The sequence below is a fragment of the Furipterus horrens genome, unplaced genomic scaffold, assembly GCF_987537825.1.
Source record: "Furipterus horrens unplaced genomic scaffold, mFurHor1.1.pri manual_scaffold_1, whole genome shotgun sequence".
Taxonomy (NCBI): domain Eukaryota; kingdom Metazoa; phylum Chordata; class Mammalia; order Chiroptera; family Furipteridae; genus Furipterus; species Furipterus horrens.
In genome coordinates, this window is record NW_028327171.1 from 113,004,199 (window position 1) to 113,018,509 (window position 14,311).

The following is a 14,311-nucleotide window of genomic DNA, read 5'->3' on the forward strand; positions in this document are numbered from 1 at the left end:
TTAACAGAACAATTATTTTGTATAAGCTGCATCAGACAACTGAAGATGAAAAAACTACCATGCCCATATATAACTGTGCTGTGCACCAACAAGAACCTGCTTTAAACTTCCATGGCAATTTACAACCCCCTTACTGTACCAGGCAACGTTAGTGGCTATTGAAAATACCACCAGCACAGGGCTAGCTAAAGACACATCCGGTAGTGTATTAACTAGACCAAAAAAGACACTGTACAATTTAAAAACAAATCTTACACAACCTTACATTTAAATTTTTTTCTTTAAAAGGAGTGAGTGTGTAAATGCTTTATAGACAAGAAAAAAAATGCTAGAACCAACTTATTCATCATCATCTTCCTCCTCTTCCTTCTTTTTCTTGCTTTTCTCAGCCTTGACACAAACTTCCTTTTTTGCAGCATCAGGTTTTCCTTTAGCTCAGTATGCAGCAATATCCTTTTCATATTTCTCCTTCAGCTTAGCAGCCTTCTTTTCGTAAGGCTGCTTGTCATCTGCAGCAGTGTTATTCCACATCTCCCAGCTTCTTTGCAACATCACCAATGGATAGGCCAGGATGCTCTCCTTTGATTTTTGGGTGATACTCAGAACAAAACAAGAAAAAGGCTGAAGGAGGCCTCTTGGGTGCATTGGGATCCTTGAACTTCTTTTTTGTTTCCCCTTTAGGAGGAATATAAGTTTTCATTTCTCTTTCATAATGGGCCTTGTCCGCCTTTGCCATGTCTTCAAATTTTCCTTTCTCTTTAGCAGATATCGTCTTCCACCTCTCTGAACACTTCTTAGAAAACTCTGAGAAGCTGACTAAAGCATCTGGATGCTTCTTCTTATGCTCCTGCTGGCAAGTTTGCACAAAGAAAGCATATGATGACATTTTCCCTCTCGGCTTCTTAGGATCTCCTTTGCCCATGTTTGATTACTTTTCCTCAGCAAGCACAGAGTTGCCCAGTGCCCGTATGGTTCGCACTTGCCCTGGCGCTGTCTCTATGGAGCTCAGTGTACTGCTGCACTGACTCTTAAAAGCTCTTAATTGTTTAATTATGTTGGACATCAAAGTGAAATAAGAAATGTGGAGTCAAAGTTTCCAGGATTACCTCTTAAGTTGACACATTAATATTTCATCAGAGACCCTCTGGTGTATTGCAATCCGTGCTGTATTTGATCAAGAGCCCCAAGCCCTCCTGAGAATTACTTTCTCCCACATTCTCCCATCTATGACCTGTTAACACTTTTTATTGTCTAAGGAATATGAGTTGTTTTCAAGAACTTTCTCAGCCTGATGACACTTCTTAGAATGTCAAATTCTGCCTTAGGCAACTATATTTATGGATTATCAGGACCATAAACTATTCTTACAAGACTATGACCTAATGGGCGTCAGAGCTATCCTCAACCACAAAAGCTTAAATGACACTGGTGCTCTTTGCTTATTACAGTAGAACACCACACTCTGCAAAAGCAACTGAGCACAAACTGATGCAGAAATCCCTCACATTATAGCCATGGCTGGGAGGTTCTCCATTAACATTAGTTGCAGGGTTTTACAATTTATATTGCTCACAGGCAAAAGTCACATCATTAGTTAGGTCTCCGTGAATACACTGAATTTTTGTGCTCAAGACTCAGTACTAGTTAACAGTTACTATCTACAAGCTACCTACTAGGTACAAGTCACTTTATATATATAGCACTTTCAATCCATGGAACATTAACAATAGTTTTAAAATGTTAACATTATACAAATGAAGAAATTAAAAACATAAAGAAGTTAATTTGCCCAAAGATACAGTATGTAGCTGACCTGTAACACAAAAGAGGTCTGTTGGATCCCCAAACCCATGATGTAGCTTACTTTCTCTTTTTAATTTTTAATTAGGCCATACATGGCTACATTTCCTCTGAATTTTAAAGCATGGCAGGTAAGGGTAAAATATTTTGACCACCTTCTAGAGGTAATCACTGTGAGCACATGGTGTGTGTCCTTAGCCCTTTTTGAAACTGTACAAACCATCTGTACATATAACTACTTAAAATTGTTTTATGTCTTTGTTTTACATAAGCATCCTGCTTAATGTATCATTCTAAAACTTACCTTTTTCCCTCAACAAATATCTCTGAGACTTGACTCACTGTGCCATTCCCTGCTCTGCCCCTTTGTGGGTCTACCAGCTTTCTAAACACCTGCTGGAACAAGAGCCAGCACTGATGATCTTAGCTCATCACTGACAGCACCAGACTCCTTTAAGGGATTCTTTTTTCCTTTGAACAGAGGGAGGCACCAAAGGAGCTCCATCAAGAATCCAGATTGACTTTAAGAAATGAGTGAAAGAAATTTCAGAAGGGACCAGGGGCAGACTCAGTGGGGCTGGTAGTGCAGACCGTAGACCCCATGACCCGACTTCAAGGAGATACTTCATTATAGTTCTACTTGTATTAGTTGAGAGCCTACTATGTGTTAGGCACTGTCAGAAAATTCGGCTTCCAGGGAAGCAGGGGGAAGAAAAACCAGGACTCAGTTAGCGTACAGACTGCACTCCCCACAGATGTGACTATTACACAATGCTCCTACCTCATTTGAGATTCTAAAGAAGAAATTTCTTCTTTAATCAGAACATTAAAAAGTGAACTGGCATTCTTTCCAGGCAAAGAGTGACTTTGGACAGAATTTTGTTCTTTGCTGCAAAATAATATATTTTCTCTCTTGGGGGATGAGCCCACAAATCCTTGCTTTGGAGTAGTGATATTAGTCACAGCGCACTGATTTCATTTCTTCCTCTCAAAAGGAAAAAGCTGTACAGGCTGATTTCAGAGTCCTCATAAGGAGGCTTGACTGACAATAGTGTGCACAGCCCAAATGTGCAGTCTCAGACTAATGCTGGTGTCCTACAAGGAGCCAGGAGCTCTGAGAAGAATTATTAACACAGTTTTTGTGATCTTTGCATTTTCTTAGGTTTTGTTATCATTTGGTATCATTTTGTTACCACTGTGAGAGAAATCTCCTGAATTCAATACCCAAAACCACTTTCCCACTTCAGTAGCTAAATCAATACCAGCAGAGTGTTAACCAATCATATCTCAGGCTCATGGGGTGTGATTTCCCAATTACAATCCCTTAGGGCCACTCCGAGGAGGAAGTCATCAGGTCACAACCACATGAGTCATCTTTGCCTCCTTTCCCTCACCTCACAAGTGCTGCTGGATTGTCATTTCTTGTAACCACCCTATTTTCTCCACCCTCGTGGTTATCGTATTAATACAAATCCTCTCACTGCCAAGATATTCAGTTTTCCTGCTTCCAGTCTTGAATCACTCTGGCCCATGAAAATAGAAGTAAATACTGTACAGACCAAGTGCTTTATAGCGCTATGTTGTGTAAGTCTCACCACAGTGTTGTGAGATAGGCACTTAAATTTTTATTTTATTGTGGAAAGAACATGAGATGTACTCTCTTTACAAGTATTTTAGTGTATAACACAGTAACCATAGGGTGAGGGAATCCTTGATTGAGTCCAGCCTCCCAAGCAACAGAGCAGAATGGAGAAAGATGAAGAGTGAATCTGAAAGGGTAAACAAAAGATACACACCATATAGTATTAATACATTGGATATCAATGTGATTTTTATATGGTTATAATAATAGAAACACCAAGTGGTGATCTAAACAAAATTATGTATTAGGAAGATGGAAAAGGGTGCACATATCTGGTTGGCAGTGGATAGAATTATGTGTGTACTCTTGCATGGTGAAAATCGATAGATCATGCCCAAAACTGAAAGTAAAAAAAGTATGTTATTTATGGAAGAAAATATAAAAAGATTTAATGTGGCTGCCTAAAATAAAGTTGAATCATAAATAAGTGAAGCAAGAAGATCTCTTGAGTCCTAACACCCTATGACCTCATTGTCCATAGGTGAAAAATGATACATTTGAGTAGTAGAATCTCTATCTCAAGAATAATTCAGAGAGATCCAAGATGGCAAAGGAGTAAATGGAAGCTACACTAATGTCCTCCCAGGCCAATCTGGAATTACAAATTAATTGTGGAGTAAGCATCCAGAATAACCACTGAACACTAGCTGGACAGAAGCCTTATAACCATGGACGGACAGAAGAGACCATTTCATTACAACATGACTGGTACACAGTGTGGAGGAGATGCAAGAGGGCTGGCTGACCTCCCATGAGTAGTAGCTAAAGATTGACTAAGATTAACAACTGAAGGAGACAGCCACAGACTGGATAGCTGGTAGTCTTGAATAGGCTGCCTAGGCCTGGACTTGGACATGATCTGACATCACTGGGGGGAGATCCAAAAAGAGAAGAAAGCGGCAGCACCTGTACAACAACATACAAGACGTGGTTGGCAGAGTGACTCTCAGTTGGCTAGGCAGAAGGACCCACCAAACAGCAACCCAAAACAACCAAAACCCAATTACAACCAGACAGCCTAATAAATGACATAAAGGGCATCCCAGGAGCATCAAGTTCAGGAGATCAAGGACACTGCACCACTGAATCTCAAAGGACTCCTACCATAGAAGATCACACTACGACGACAGGGAGTCAAAGCAGATCACTCCAAGAAGCAGAAACAAGCAAGAGGAGTCACCTAAAATGAGGAGACCAAGAGACAACACCAATCAAAAGGAAAGCAGGAACCCCCAGAAAGAGTGCTAATTGAAATAGAGGCAAGCAAACTATCAGACATTGAGGTAAAAAAAAAAAAAAATGTTTATAAGGAAGCTCTCTGAGCTCACTGAGAACTACAAAGAACTCTAGGGAAGCTACAAGAAACTTACTGTGGACTAAACCAGCATTAAAAAGAACATAGAAACTATCAATAAGAGCTAGGAGGGAATGAAGAATACAATTTCTGAATTGAAGAACACAAGTTGAAGGAATTAAAAGCAGGCTAAATGAAGCAGAGGATCGGATCAGCGAGCTGGAGGACAAGGTAGAAAAAAATTCCCAGACAGAGCAACAAAACGAAAAAAGACTGAAAAAGAATGAAGAGGGTTTAAGAAAACCATAGGAAAGCATGAAACATAATGATATTTGTAATAATACAAGAAGGAGAGGAAGAGGAACAAAGGATAAAAAACATGTTTGAAAAAGTAATGCCAAAACTTCCCAGACTTGAGAGAAAAAGTCATACAACTCCAAGAAGCACAGAGGGTCCCAATGAAGATGAACCCAAACAGGCCCACTCCAAGACACATCATAATGAAAAATGGCAACATACAAAGACAAAGAGAAAATCCTAAAGGCAGCAAGACAGAAACAGCAAGTAACATACAAGGGAGCTCAGATAAGGCTATCAGCTTTCTCAATAGAAACACTATAAGCCAGAAGGGAATGGTAAAAAATATTTCAAGCAATGAAAAACAAAGGTCTACAACCAAGACTACTCTACCCAGCAAGACTCTCATTCAAAATATAAGGCAAAATAAGGCATTTCCAAGACAAAAAAAAAAATAAAAGAAAGGTTAAAAGAATACATTTCCACCAAACCAGCATTGCAAGAGATGCTAAAGGGACTGCTTTAAAAAGATGAAGAAAAATAGAGAAAGACAAAGATAGAGAAAGGAACACAGATACATAGGGGGAAATGGCAATGAATAAGTACCTATCAATAATAACCTTAAATGTATATGGGTTAAATGCTCCAATCAAAAGACATAAGGTAACTGAATGGATAAGAAAACATGACCTGCATATACGCTGTCTACAAGAGACCCACCTCAGAACAAAAGATCTACACAGACAAAGTTAAGGGATAGAAAAAAAATATCTCAAGCAAACAGACATAAAAAAAAAAAAATCTGGGGTAGCAATACCTATATCAGGCAAAACAGACTTCAAAACAAAGGCCATAAAAAGAGACAAAGAAGGATATTTCACAATACTTAAGTGAACAATCCATCAAGAAGATATAATCCTTGTAAACATATATGCACCCAACACAGGAGCACCCAAATATATAAGGAAAATCTTGGAGGACTTCAAGAAAGATATCAACAATACCACACTCATAGTAGGAGATTTTAACACCCTGTTATCAACAATGGCTAGATCTTCCAAGCAAATAAACAAAAAAGGTATTTTGGCACTGACAACACTCTAGATCAAATAGACTTAATTGATATATACAGAACCTTTCACCCCAATGAAGCAAAATATACATTTTTTTCAAGCGCACATGTAACATTTTGAAAGACCACATGGTAGGATACAAAACAAGCCTCAACAAATGCAAGAAAATTAAAATAATATCAAGCATATCCTCATATCACAATGGCTTGAAATTAGAAACGACCCTCAAGGAAAAATCTAAAACATATTCAAACTCTTGGAGACTGAATAATAGCTATTAAAGAATGGGTTAACAATGACATCAAGGAAGAAATCAAAAAGTTTCTGGAAACAAGTGAAAATGAACACACAACAGCCCCAAACCTAAGGGACACAGCAAGGGCAGTCCTGAGAGGGAAGTTCGTAGCAATATAGGCCTACCTAAAAAAGGTAGAAAAATTTCAAATAAACAACCCAACCCTACAGCTGCAAGAACTAGAAGAAGAAGAAGAACAAAAAACCCAGAGATAGTAGAAGAAAGGAAATCATCAAGATCAGAGCAGAATTAAATGACATAGAGACTAAAAGTACAATTCAAGTGATCAATAAATCCAGGAGCTGCTTCTTTGAAAATATAAACAAAGTAAACAAGTCTTTAAATAGACTCAACAAGAAAAAAAGGGAACTTCCGGCCAAGATGGAGGCCTAAACTGACACGCTCCATCTCCCTCCACAACTAAGAAGGAATACAACTACCACAAAACCAGAAATAACCATAAGTCCAGGGGGGAAAAGCTACATGATAGTCCAACGTATGAAGTTATGAAGAAGTGGTGCTTGTCTGGAAGTGCAGGAGGGGCAAAGCATGGGTGGAGAGGTAAAGCTGTGCTGGCGGCAGCAGGACAGCGCTAGGCACAGACACCCATATTTAAAAAGAGGCGAGAAACACTAGGGGACTTAGCTGCAGACCAGACCCGTCAGCTCACGATTACAATGCTGGAGAAGGCAGACCCCCATTGCCTCAGACTGTGAGGGCTGGAGGGCGTGTGGATTGAGGAGGAGGCTCCTGGTCTCTTAGAGGAGAGTGAATGGCAGGAATCCATTTTGGACCCCCGCCCCCCAAAAAAACACCACAGTGTGGTGAGAAGGGTCACCCAGGAGTGATGAGTGCATGGGACTGCTCTGCCTATAGTGTAAGAGGTGTGACAGCCCCGCCCAGAAAGCAAAGGTAAACATAAAACTGTCAGGATGGCACAGGTCATGATAGAGATCCCATGACCCAACTGACCAGCCAGCAAATATCTAATCTAATGGCTCAGCAGATAGGAAATCTTTCTGAGGCACAGTTTAGAGCTTTGGTTACAAGAATGCTTACAGACCTAACAGCAGATCTTTAAAAAGATGGGTAAGGAATGAAAGCTGGTCCTCCTGAAATGAACAAAAAAACATACAAAACAAGCGGTGAGGGGAAAGAAAAATAAACAGGGATCAAAACAAAAAATTGGAACATAGGGAAGGAACAAACAGTCAACCAGTGCAGAATGAGGAAACAAAAAGGGAGGAAAATGAGGAGAGACTCAGAAACCTATGGGACAGCTATAAGTGGGTCAACATCCAAATCATAGGGTTGCCAGGAGGTGAAGAAGAAGAACTAGAAATTGAGAAATTACGTGAAAAAATAATGAAGCAGAACTTCCCTAACTTGGGGAAGGAAATAGACTTACAGGTCCAGGAAGCACAGAGAGTTCCAAAACAACTGGACCCAGGGAGAACCACACCAAGACACATTATAATCAAAATGTCAAAAATTATGGACAAAGAGAGAATCTTAAAAGCAGCAAGAGAGAAGAGAATTACATACAAAGGGGTCCCAATAAGACTGTCAGCTGATTTCTCAAAGGAGATTCTGCAGGCAAGAAGGGACTGGCAAGAAATATTCAAAGTAATGAAAATCAAAAACCTACAGCCATGATTACTCTATCTAGCGAAGCTGTCATTCAGAATAGAAGGGCAGAGAAAGTGCTTCCAGGACAAAGTAAAACTAAAGGAGTTCATTAGATCCAAACCACTGTCATATGAGATGTTAAAGGGACTTGTTTAGAAGAAAGATGATCAAAACTATGAATGTTAGAGTGAAAACTGTATCACAACAAACAACAGAAGCTAGGGAATTGAAACAAAGGCAAAGTAAGTAGGTAACGAGAGTGGAAAAAGAATTATAGGTATGGGGAACATTATGGGAGTAGGTCAGCAGGGAAGGGGTAGGGGGAAGGGGAGGGAGATGGTACAGGAATTAAGAAGCATAGTAGGAAGGAGTAGAGTAGATAGGAAGATGTTGAGAAGAACTATATGCACAACCAATGGGCATGGACTAAGGGGGGCGGACAACTGGAGGGAGGGGGATCACTGGGTGGAGGGGAGCAGAGGTAAAAGAAATTGGGACAACTGTAACAGCATAATCAATAAAGCATATTTTAAAAAGACCAAAAAAAAGGGAGAGGATCCATATAAATAAAATCAGAAAGAGGAGAAATCAGAATCAAAGCCACAGAAATACAAAGGATTGTAAGAAATTACTATGAACAACTATATGCCAAGAAATTTGACAACCTGGGTGAAATGGACACATTTATGGGAGCATATAATCTTCCAAAACTGAGTCAGAAAAGAGGAGAAAGCCTGAATAAATGGATAACAACAAGTAAAATTGAAGCAATAATAAAAACTCCCAGCACACAAAAGCCCCAAACCAGATGGTTTCACAGGAGAATTCTGCCTAAGATTTAGGGAGGAACTGACTCCTATCCTTTTCAAACTATTCCAAAAAAATCCAAGAAGAGGGAAGACCCCAAACTCTTTCTATGAGGCCTGTATTATCCCAATTCCAAAATCAGGTAAAGACACAACAACAACAAAAAACTGCAGGCCAATATTGCTGATGAATATAGATGCTAAAATCCTTAACAAAATATTGGCAAACTGGACCCAGCAATACATTAAAAAGATCATACACCATGATCAAGTGGGATCCTTCCCAGAGATGCAGAGATGGTATAATATTCACAAATAAGTAGACATAATACACACATAAACAAAATGAAAGACAAAAATCATGTGATCATATCAATAGATGCTGAAAAAGCATTTGATAAAGTACAGCAAGCACTTATGCTCAGCAAAGAGGGAATAGAGGGAGCATACCTCAACATAATAAAGGCCATATATGAGAAACCTACAGCCAACATCATACTCAACAGGCAAAGACTAAAAGCTTTCCCTCTAAGATTAGGAGCAAGATAAGCGTGTCCACTCTCTCTACTTCTATTCAACATAGTTTTGGAAGTCCTAGCGACAATGATCAGGCAAGAAAAAGGAAAAAGAGGCACCCAAATTAGAAAGAAGGAAATAAAGCTGTCATTTGCAGATGACATGATAGTGTACATAGAAAACCCAATAGGCTCCACAAAAAAAGTACTTAGCTTAATAAGTGAATTTGGCAGAATAGCAGAATACAAAGTCAATATACAGAATCGAAGGCATTTTATAGACCAACAATAAAATATCAGAGATAGAAGCTAGAAAAAAATTCCATTTACTACAGCAACAAGAAAAATAAAGGACTTAGGAATAAACTTAACCAAGGAGGTAAAAGATCTGTACTAGAAAAACTACATAACACTGAAGAAGGAAATCAAGGAAGATATAAATTAATGGAAGCACATACTATATTCATGGATTGGAAAAATGAACGTCATTAAAATGTCTATACTACCCAAAGCAATTTATAGATTCAATGCAATCCCTATTAAAATACCAATGACATTTCACAAAATATTTCAAAAATGTATATGGAATCAAAAATGACCCCGAAGCCTCAGCAATCTTGAGAAAGAAGAACAAAGTAGGAAGAAACACAATACCTGATATCAAACTATACTACAAGGCTACTGTGATCAAAACGGTCTAGTACTAGTAGAAGAACAGACATATAGATCAGTGGAACAGACTAGAGAGCCCAGAAATAAACCCAGGCCTCTATGGTCAACTAATATTTGACAAAGGGGGCAGAAGCATAAAATGGAGGAAAAATTGCCCCTTCAACAAATGCTTTTGAGAGATCTGGACAGATACACACAAAACAATGTAACTAGACCACCAACTTACATTATACACCAGAATAAACTCAAGATGGATAAAAGACTTAAACGTATGCTGTGACACCATAAAAGTCCTGGAGGAAAACATAGGCAGGATAATTTCAGATATCCCACACAGCAATATTTTCACCAATATATCTCCTAGAGCAAGAGAAATAAAGGAAAGAATAAACAAATGGAACTACATCAAACTAAGGAGTGCCTGCTCAGCCAAAGAAACCATCGGCAAGATGAAAAGGGAACCAATCATATGGGAAAACATTTGCCAGTGATACTTCAGACAAGGGCTTGATCTCCAAAACATATAAAGAACTTACACAACACAACACCAGGAAGATACACAATCCAACTTAAAAAACAGGCAAAAGGTTGTACTGGGAAAAAATTCTTCCTTAATCTGTTTCCTACCTTCTCTTCCTCCTATTCTTCTTTAATCTTTTTTTGTTTGTCTCTTTTGTTTATCCTCCCTCTTGCACCAAATATATAACATATAACTCTATATAAACCTAATACTTATACACTTCCACTTTCTCACTTCATTATGCATTCTTTCCTCCCTTTTTCAACATACAATGTAAATATTACTTACTGTCTCACATAACCTTGACCCAACTTGCTACCATCTTCCCTCTCAGAAATCGTCTTTCTTCCAGTTAAAATAACTCTTAACTGTTTTTCATATAGTATAATAGTATTGACCTCTTTATGTCTATATTAATACTGGCTCATTTGCTGCTGATAGTGGGATTGCGGGTGGGGGATATTTTTGAGGGTGTGGGTTTCTTGCCTGGGTTGTGTGTTTATGTTTTAACAGAATCTCCACAAAAGAACTCAAGACAAGGTGGGCACAGTGACTCTCAATCAACTAGCTAGAGGGAAGCTTCCACCAAAGAGTAACTGAAATGCAACCAGGCAGCTTAATCAAAGGGCATAAAGGGGATCCTAAGAGCATCAAGCTCAGGAGATCAAAGAGACTGGACCACTGAATCCCCCAGATCTCCTATACAGAATCTCATACCACAAAGGCGGGAAATCAAAGTAGACAAATCTAAGAAACAAAAACAAACAAGAAGCATCGAACATGGAGAGACACAGAAACAACATCCCAATGAAAGGAAAAAAGGAATCCCCAGAAAGAGTGCTAGAAGAGACAGAGGTAAGCAAACTATCAGACACGGAATTCAAAAGAACGATTATAAGGAAGCGCAATGACCTTGACAAACTCAGAGAAAACTAAACGAACTCCAGGGGATTACAAAGAACTCATGGGAAACTACGAAGAACTCCAGGGAAGCTACAAGGAACTTATGGAGAACTACACCAGCATAAAAAAGGACATAGAAATTATCATTAAGAACCAGGAAGAAATGAAGAATACAATTTCTGAACAGAAGAACACAGTAGAAACCATCAAAAGCAGGTTAAATGAAACAGAGGATCGAATCACTGACTTAGAGGACCATGTAGAAAAAAATTCCCAGACAATACAACAAAAATGAAAAAAGATTTTAAAAGAATGAAGAGGGTTTAAGAGAACTGCAGGACAACATGAGACTAAACAACATTAGAATCATAGGGATACAAGAAGGAGAAGAGGACATGGGATAGAGAACCTGATTGAAAAAGTAATGAAAGAAAAATTTCCTGACTTGATGAGAGAAAAAGTCATGCAATTCCAGAAAGCACAGAGGGTCCCAATGAAGGTGAACCCAAAAAGGCTCACTCCAAGGCACATCATAATTAAAGAGGCAACACGCAAAGAAAAAGAGAGAACCTTTTTGTTTTTTTTCTTTTTGGTTTTTCAATTACAGTTGTCCCATTTTTCCCCCATTTCTCTCCACCCAGCCCACTCCTTCTCCCGTAACCATATCCCTCCCCGTTGTCCGTGTCCATGAGTCATTTATATACATTCTCTGACTAAACTCTTCCCTTACTTATCCCCCTTCTCTCCCTCCCCCTTCCCCCCTATTGACTGCTATTCTCCTTCTCCTATTTAGTTTGTTTGTTTATGTTGTTCTTTAGTTTCCTGTATTAGGTGATATCATATGGTATTTTTCTTTCTTTGCCTGGCTTATATCGCTAAGCATAATTCTCTCCCGTTCCATCCATGTCGTTGCAAATGTCAGGAGTTCCTTCTTTCTCTCTGCTACATAGTATTCCATTGTGTAAATGTACCACAGTTTTAGGATCCACTCATCTACAGATGGGCACTTAGGCTGTTTCCAGCACTTAGCTATTGTAAACAGTGCTGCTGTGAACATAGGTGTGCATAACTTCTTTTGAATTGGTGTTTTAAGATTCTTCAGGTACAATCCTAGTAGTGGAATCACTGGTTCAAAAGGCAGTTCCATTTTTAATTTTTTGAGGTAATTCCATACTGTTTTCCATAGTGGCTGCACCAGTCTGCATTCCCACCAACAGTGCAGTAGGGTTCCCGTTTCTCCACATCCTCACCAGCACTTGTTGTTTGTTGATTTGTTGATGACGGCCATTCTGACTGGTGTAAAATGGTATCTCATTGTGGTTTTTTGTTTTTGTTTTTTTTTTTAATGTTTTTTATTGATTATATTGTTACAACAGTTCCAATCTTCTCCCCCTTGTTCCCCTCCACCCAGCACCCCCCTCCCCCAGCAATCCCCCCCAAGTCCATACCCCTGGCTCATAAAAATTAACTATCCCCCCCCCTCTCAAATATTAGGACCCTTTGTAATCTTGTAAAGGACAATGGGCGAAGGTCTCAAGCTCCTCTAGCTGCTTCAAGCTGGACATGGTCGTCGTCCTACCTACCCTTGGGTCCAGAAAACCCTAATAAGAGTGGGGGTGTGGAGGGGAGGGTGGCCTTCCCACATGGGGAAGGATCGTGCAGACTCCAGGTCAGTTGGCTGTCTCCGGTCAACGGCGTGCTTGGTTTAACAGGCTGGTGTCCTTGTTGTGTTCTGGGGGCAACAGATTTGTCGAAAAGGGTTAAAAGACATCATTCAATCCATAACTACTAGATGACAGAAGGCAGGGATTAATTTTTCAATGTTCCATATTAGGGAAAGAAAAAAAAAAAAAGGCTTCTTTGTAAGAAGGTGTGCTAGGCACATCTCGCCTGTCCAAAACCCTTTTGCCCATTATACTTAGTTTGGGCTGAGGTAAATAGTTTAGGTTCTTCCCCCTCTCAGACCTCTGGGCCTTTTCTGTCCAAGCCATTAGGATAGAAAAGAGAAACCCGTTTTAAAGTGAAGTCCACAGACCACCCCGTTCTTCCCCAACCCAGCCATTTAGTTCAGCCAAACCGTTGAGTCTCAGAAGGCAGCGCTGCAGAGAGGATTAAGTGAGGCTTATGCGTACAGATAATCACTCAGGTAATGCGATCATAGGCTTATGTCCTTTGAAAACAAAAAACACGTGTTAATTTATGTAACATAACCCGCAAACAAGTCTCTAAATCTGGAGAAGAAACTTTTAAGACGGTTAGTTGCCCTGTTTTATACTCTACTACTGATCATTGTGATTTTCCTTGAATAATAATTTTTCTCCCTAAGGTTACCCTCCTTGTCTTTAAAGGGACTACATTAAGTCCATTTTTAATTTATCCTGTTCGTTTGCATAAACATAACAAGAGCAGCAAATGATCACTTATGATCTTTAGTTCTGCTTTGCTGGAACTTACCCAAGGAATATTTGGGGTGACCTTCAGTCTGTTCTTCAGGGCACAGAAGCTGTGCCACATATCTGGCATTCATCCTTGCCTGTACACACCTGTTTTTTCCAAGTCTTTCTGGTCTTTCCTTGTGCCTTAAGGTCCCTTCTAGCCATCTTTCAGGAAAACAACCTTCGTTCCTTCCCTGGAAAGATTGCTGTGGACCGCACAACCAACCATGGTACCAGGCCTTTTTATCTCACGGGCTTTTATTACCTTTGAAAGTCATTCCCAGTTCCTCAGGGCTTTCTGGTAACAATCTGAGCCCAAGTATGTTTCCTTTAGGCTTGACATTCCAGTCAAAGACTTCGTCAAAAAAAAAAGAACCTCTGTTGACAACTGGTCTTATTAGTTCTATGCAAAGGAACTTATGTCATTACT

The 14,311-nt window shown here is 39.5% G+C and overlaps 1 protein-coding gene across 1 annotated transcript; it reads right to left on the reverse strand.

Moving 5' to 3' along the window:
* Positions 1-435: 435 nt before the first annotated feature.
* Positions 436-923, reverse strand: LOC150021754 (high mobility group protein B1-like). Its single transcript, XM_090266327.1, is given in 2 exon segments — positions 436-532; positions 534-923. Coding segments are annotated over 2 exon segments (486 nt in total). The 5' UTR covers position 923.
* Positions 924-14,311: the final 13,388 nt, after the last annotated feature.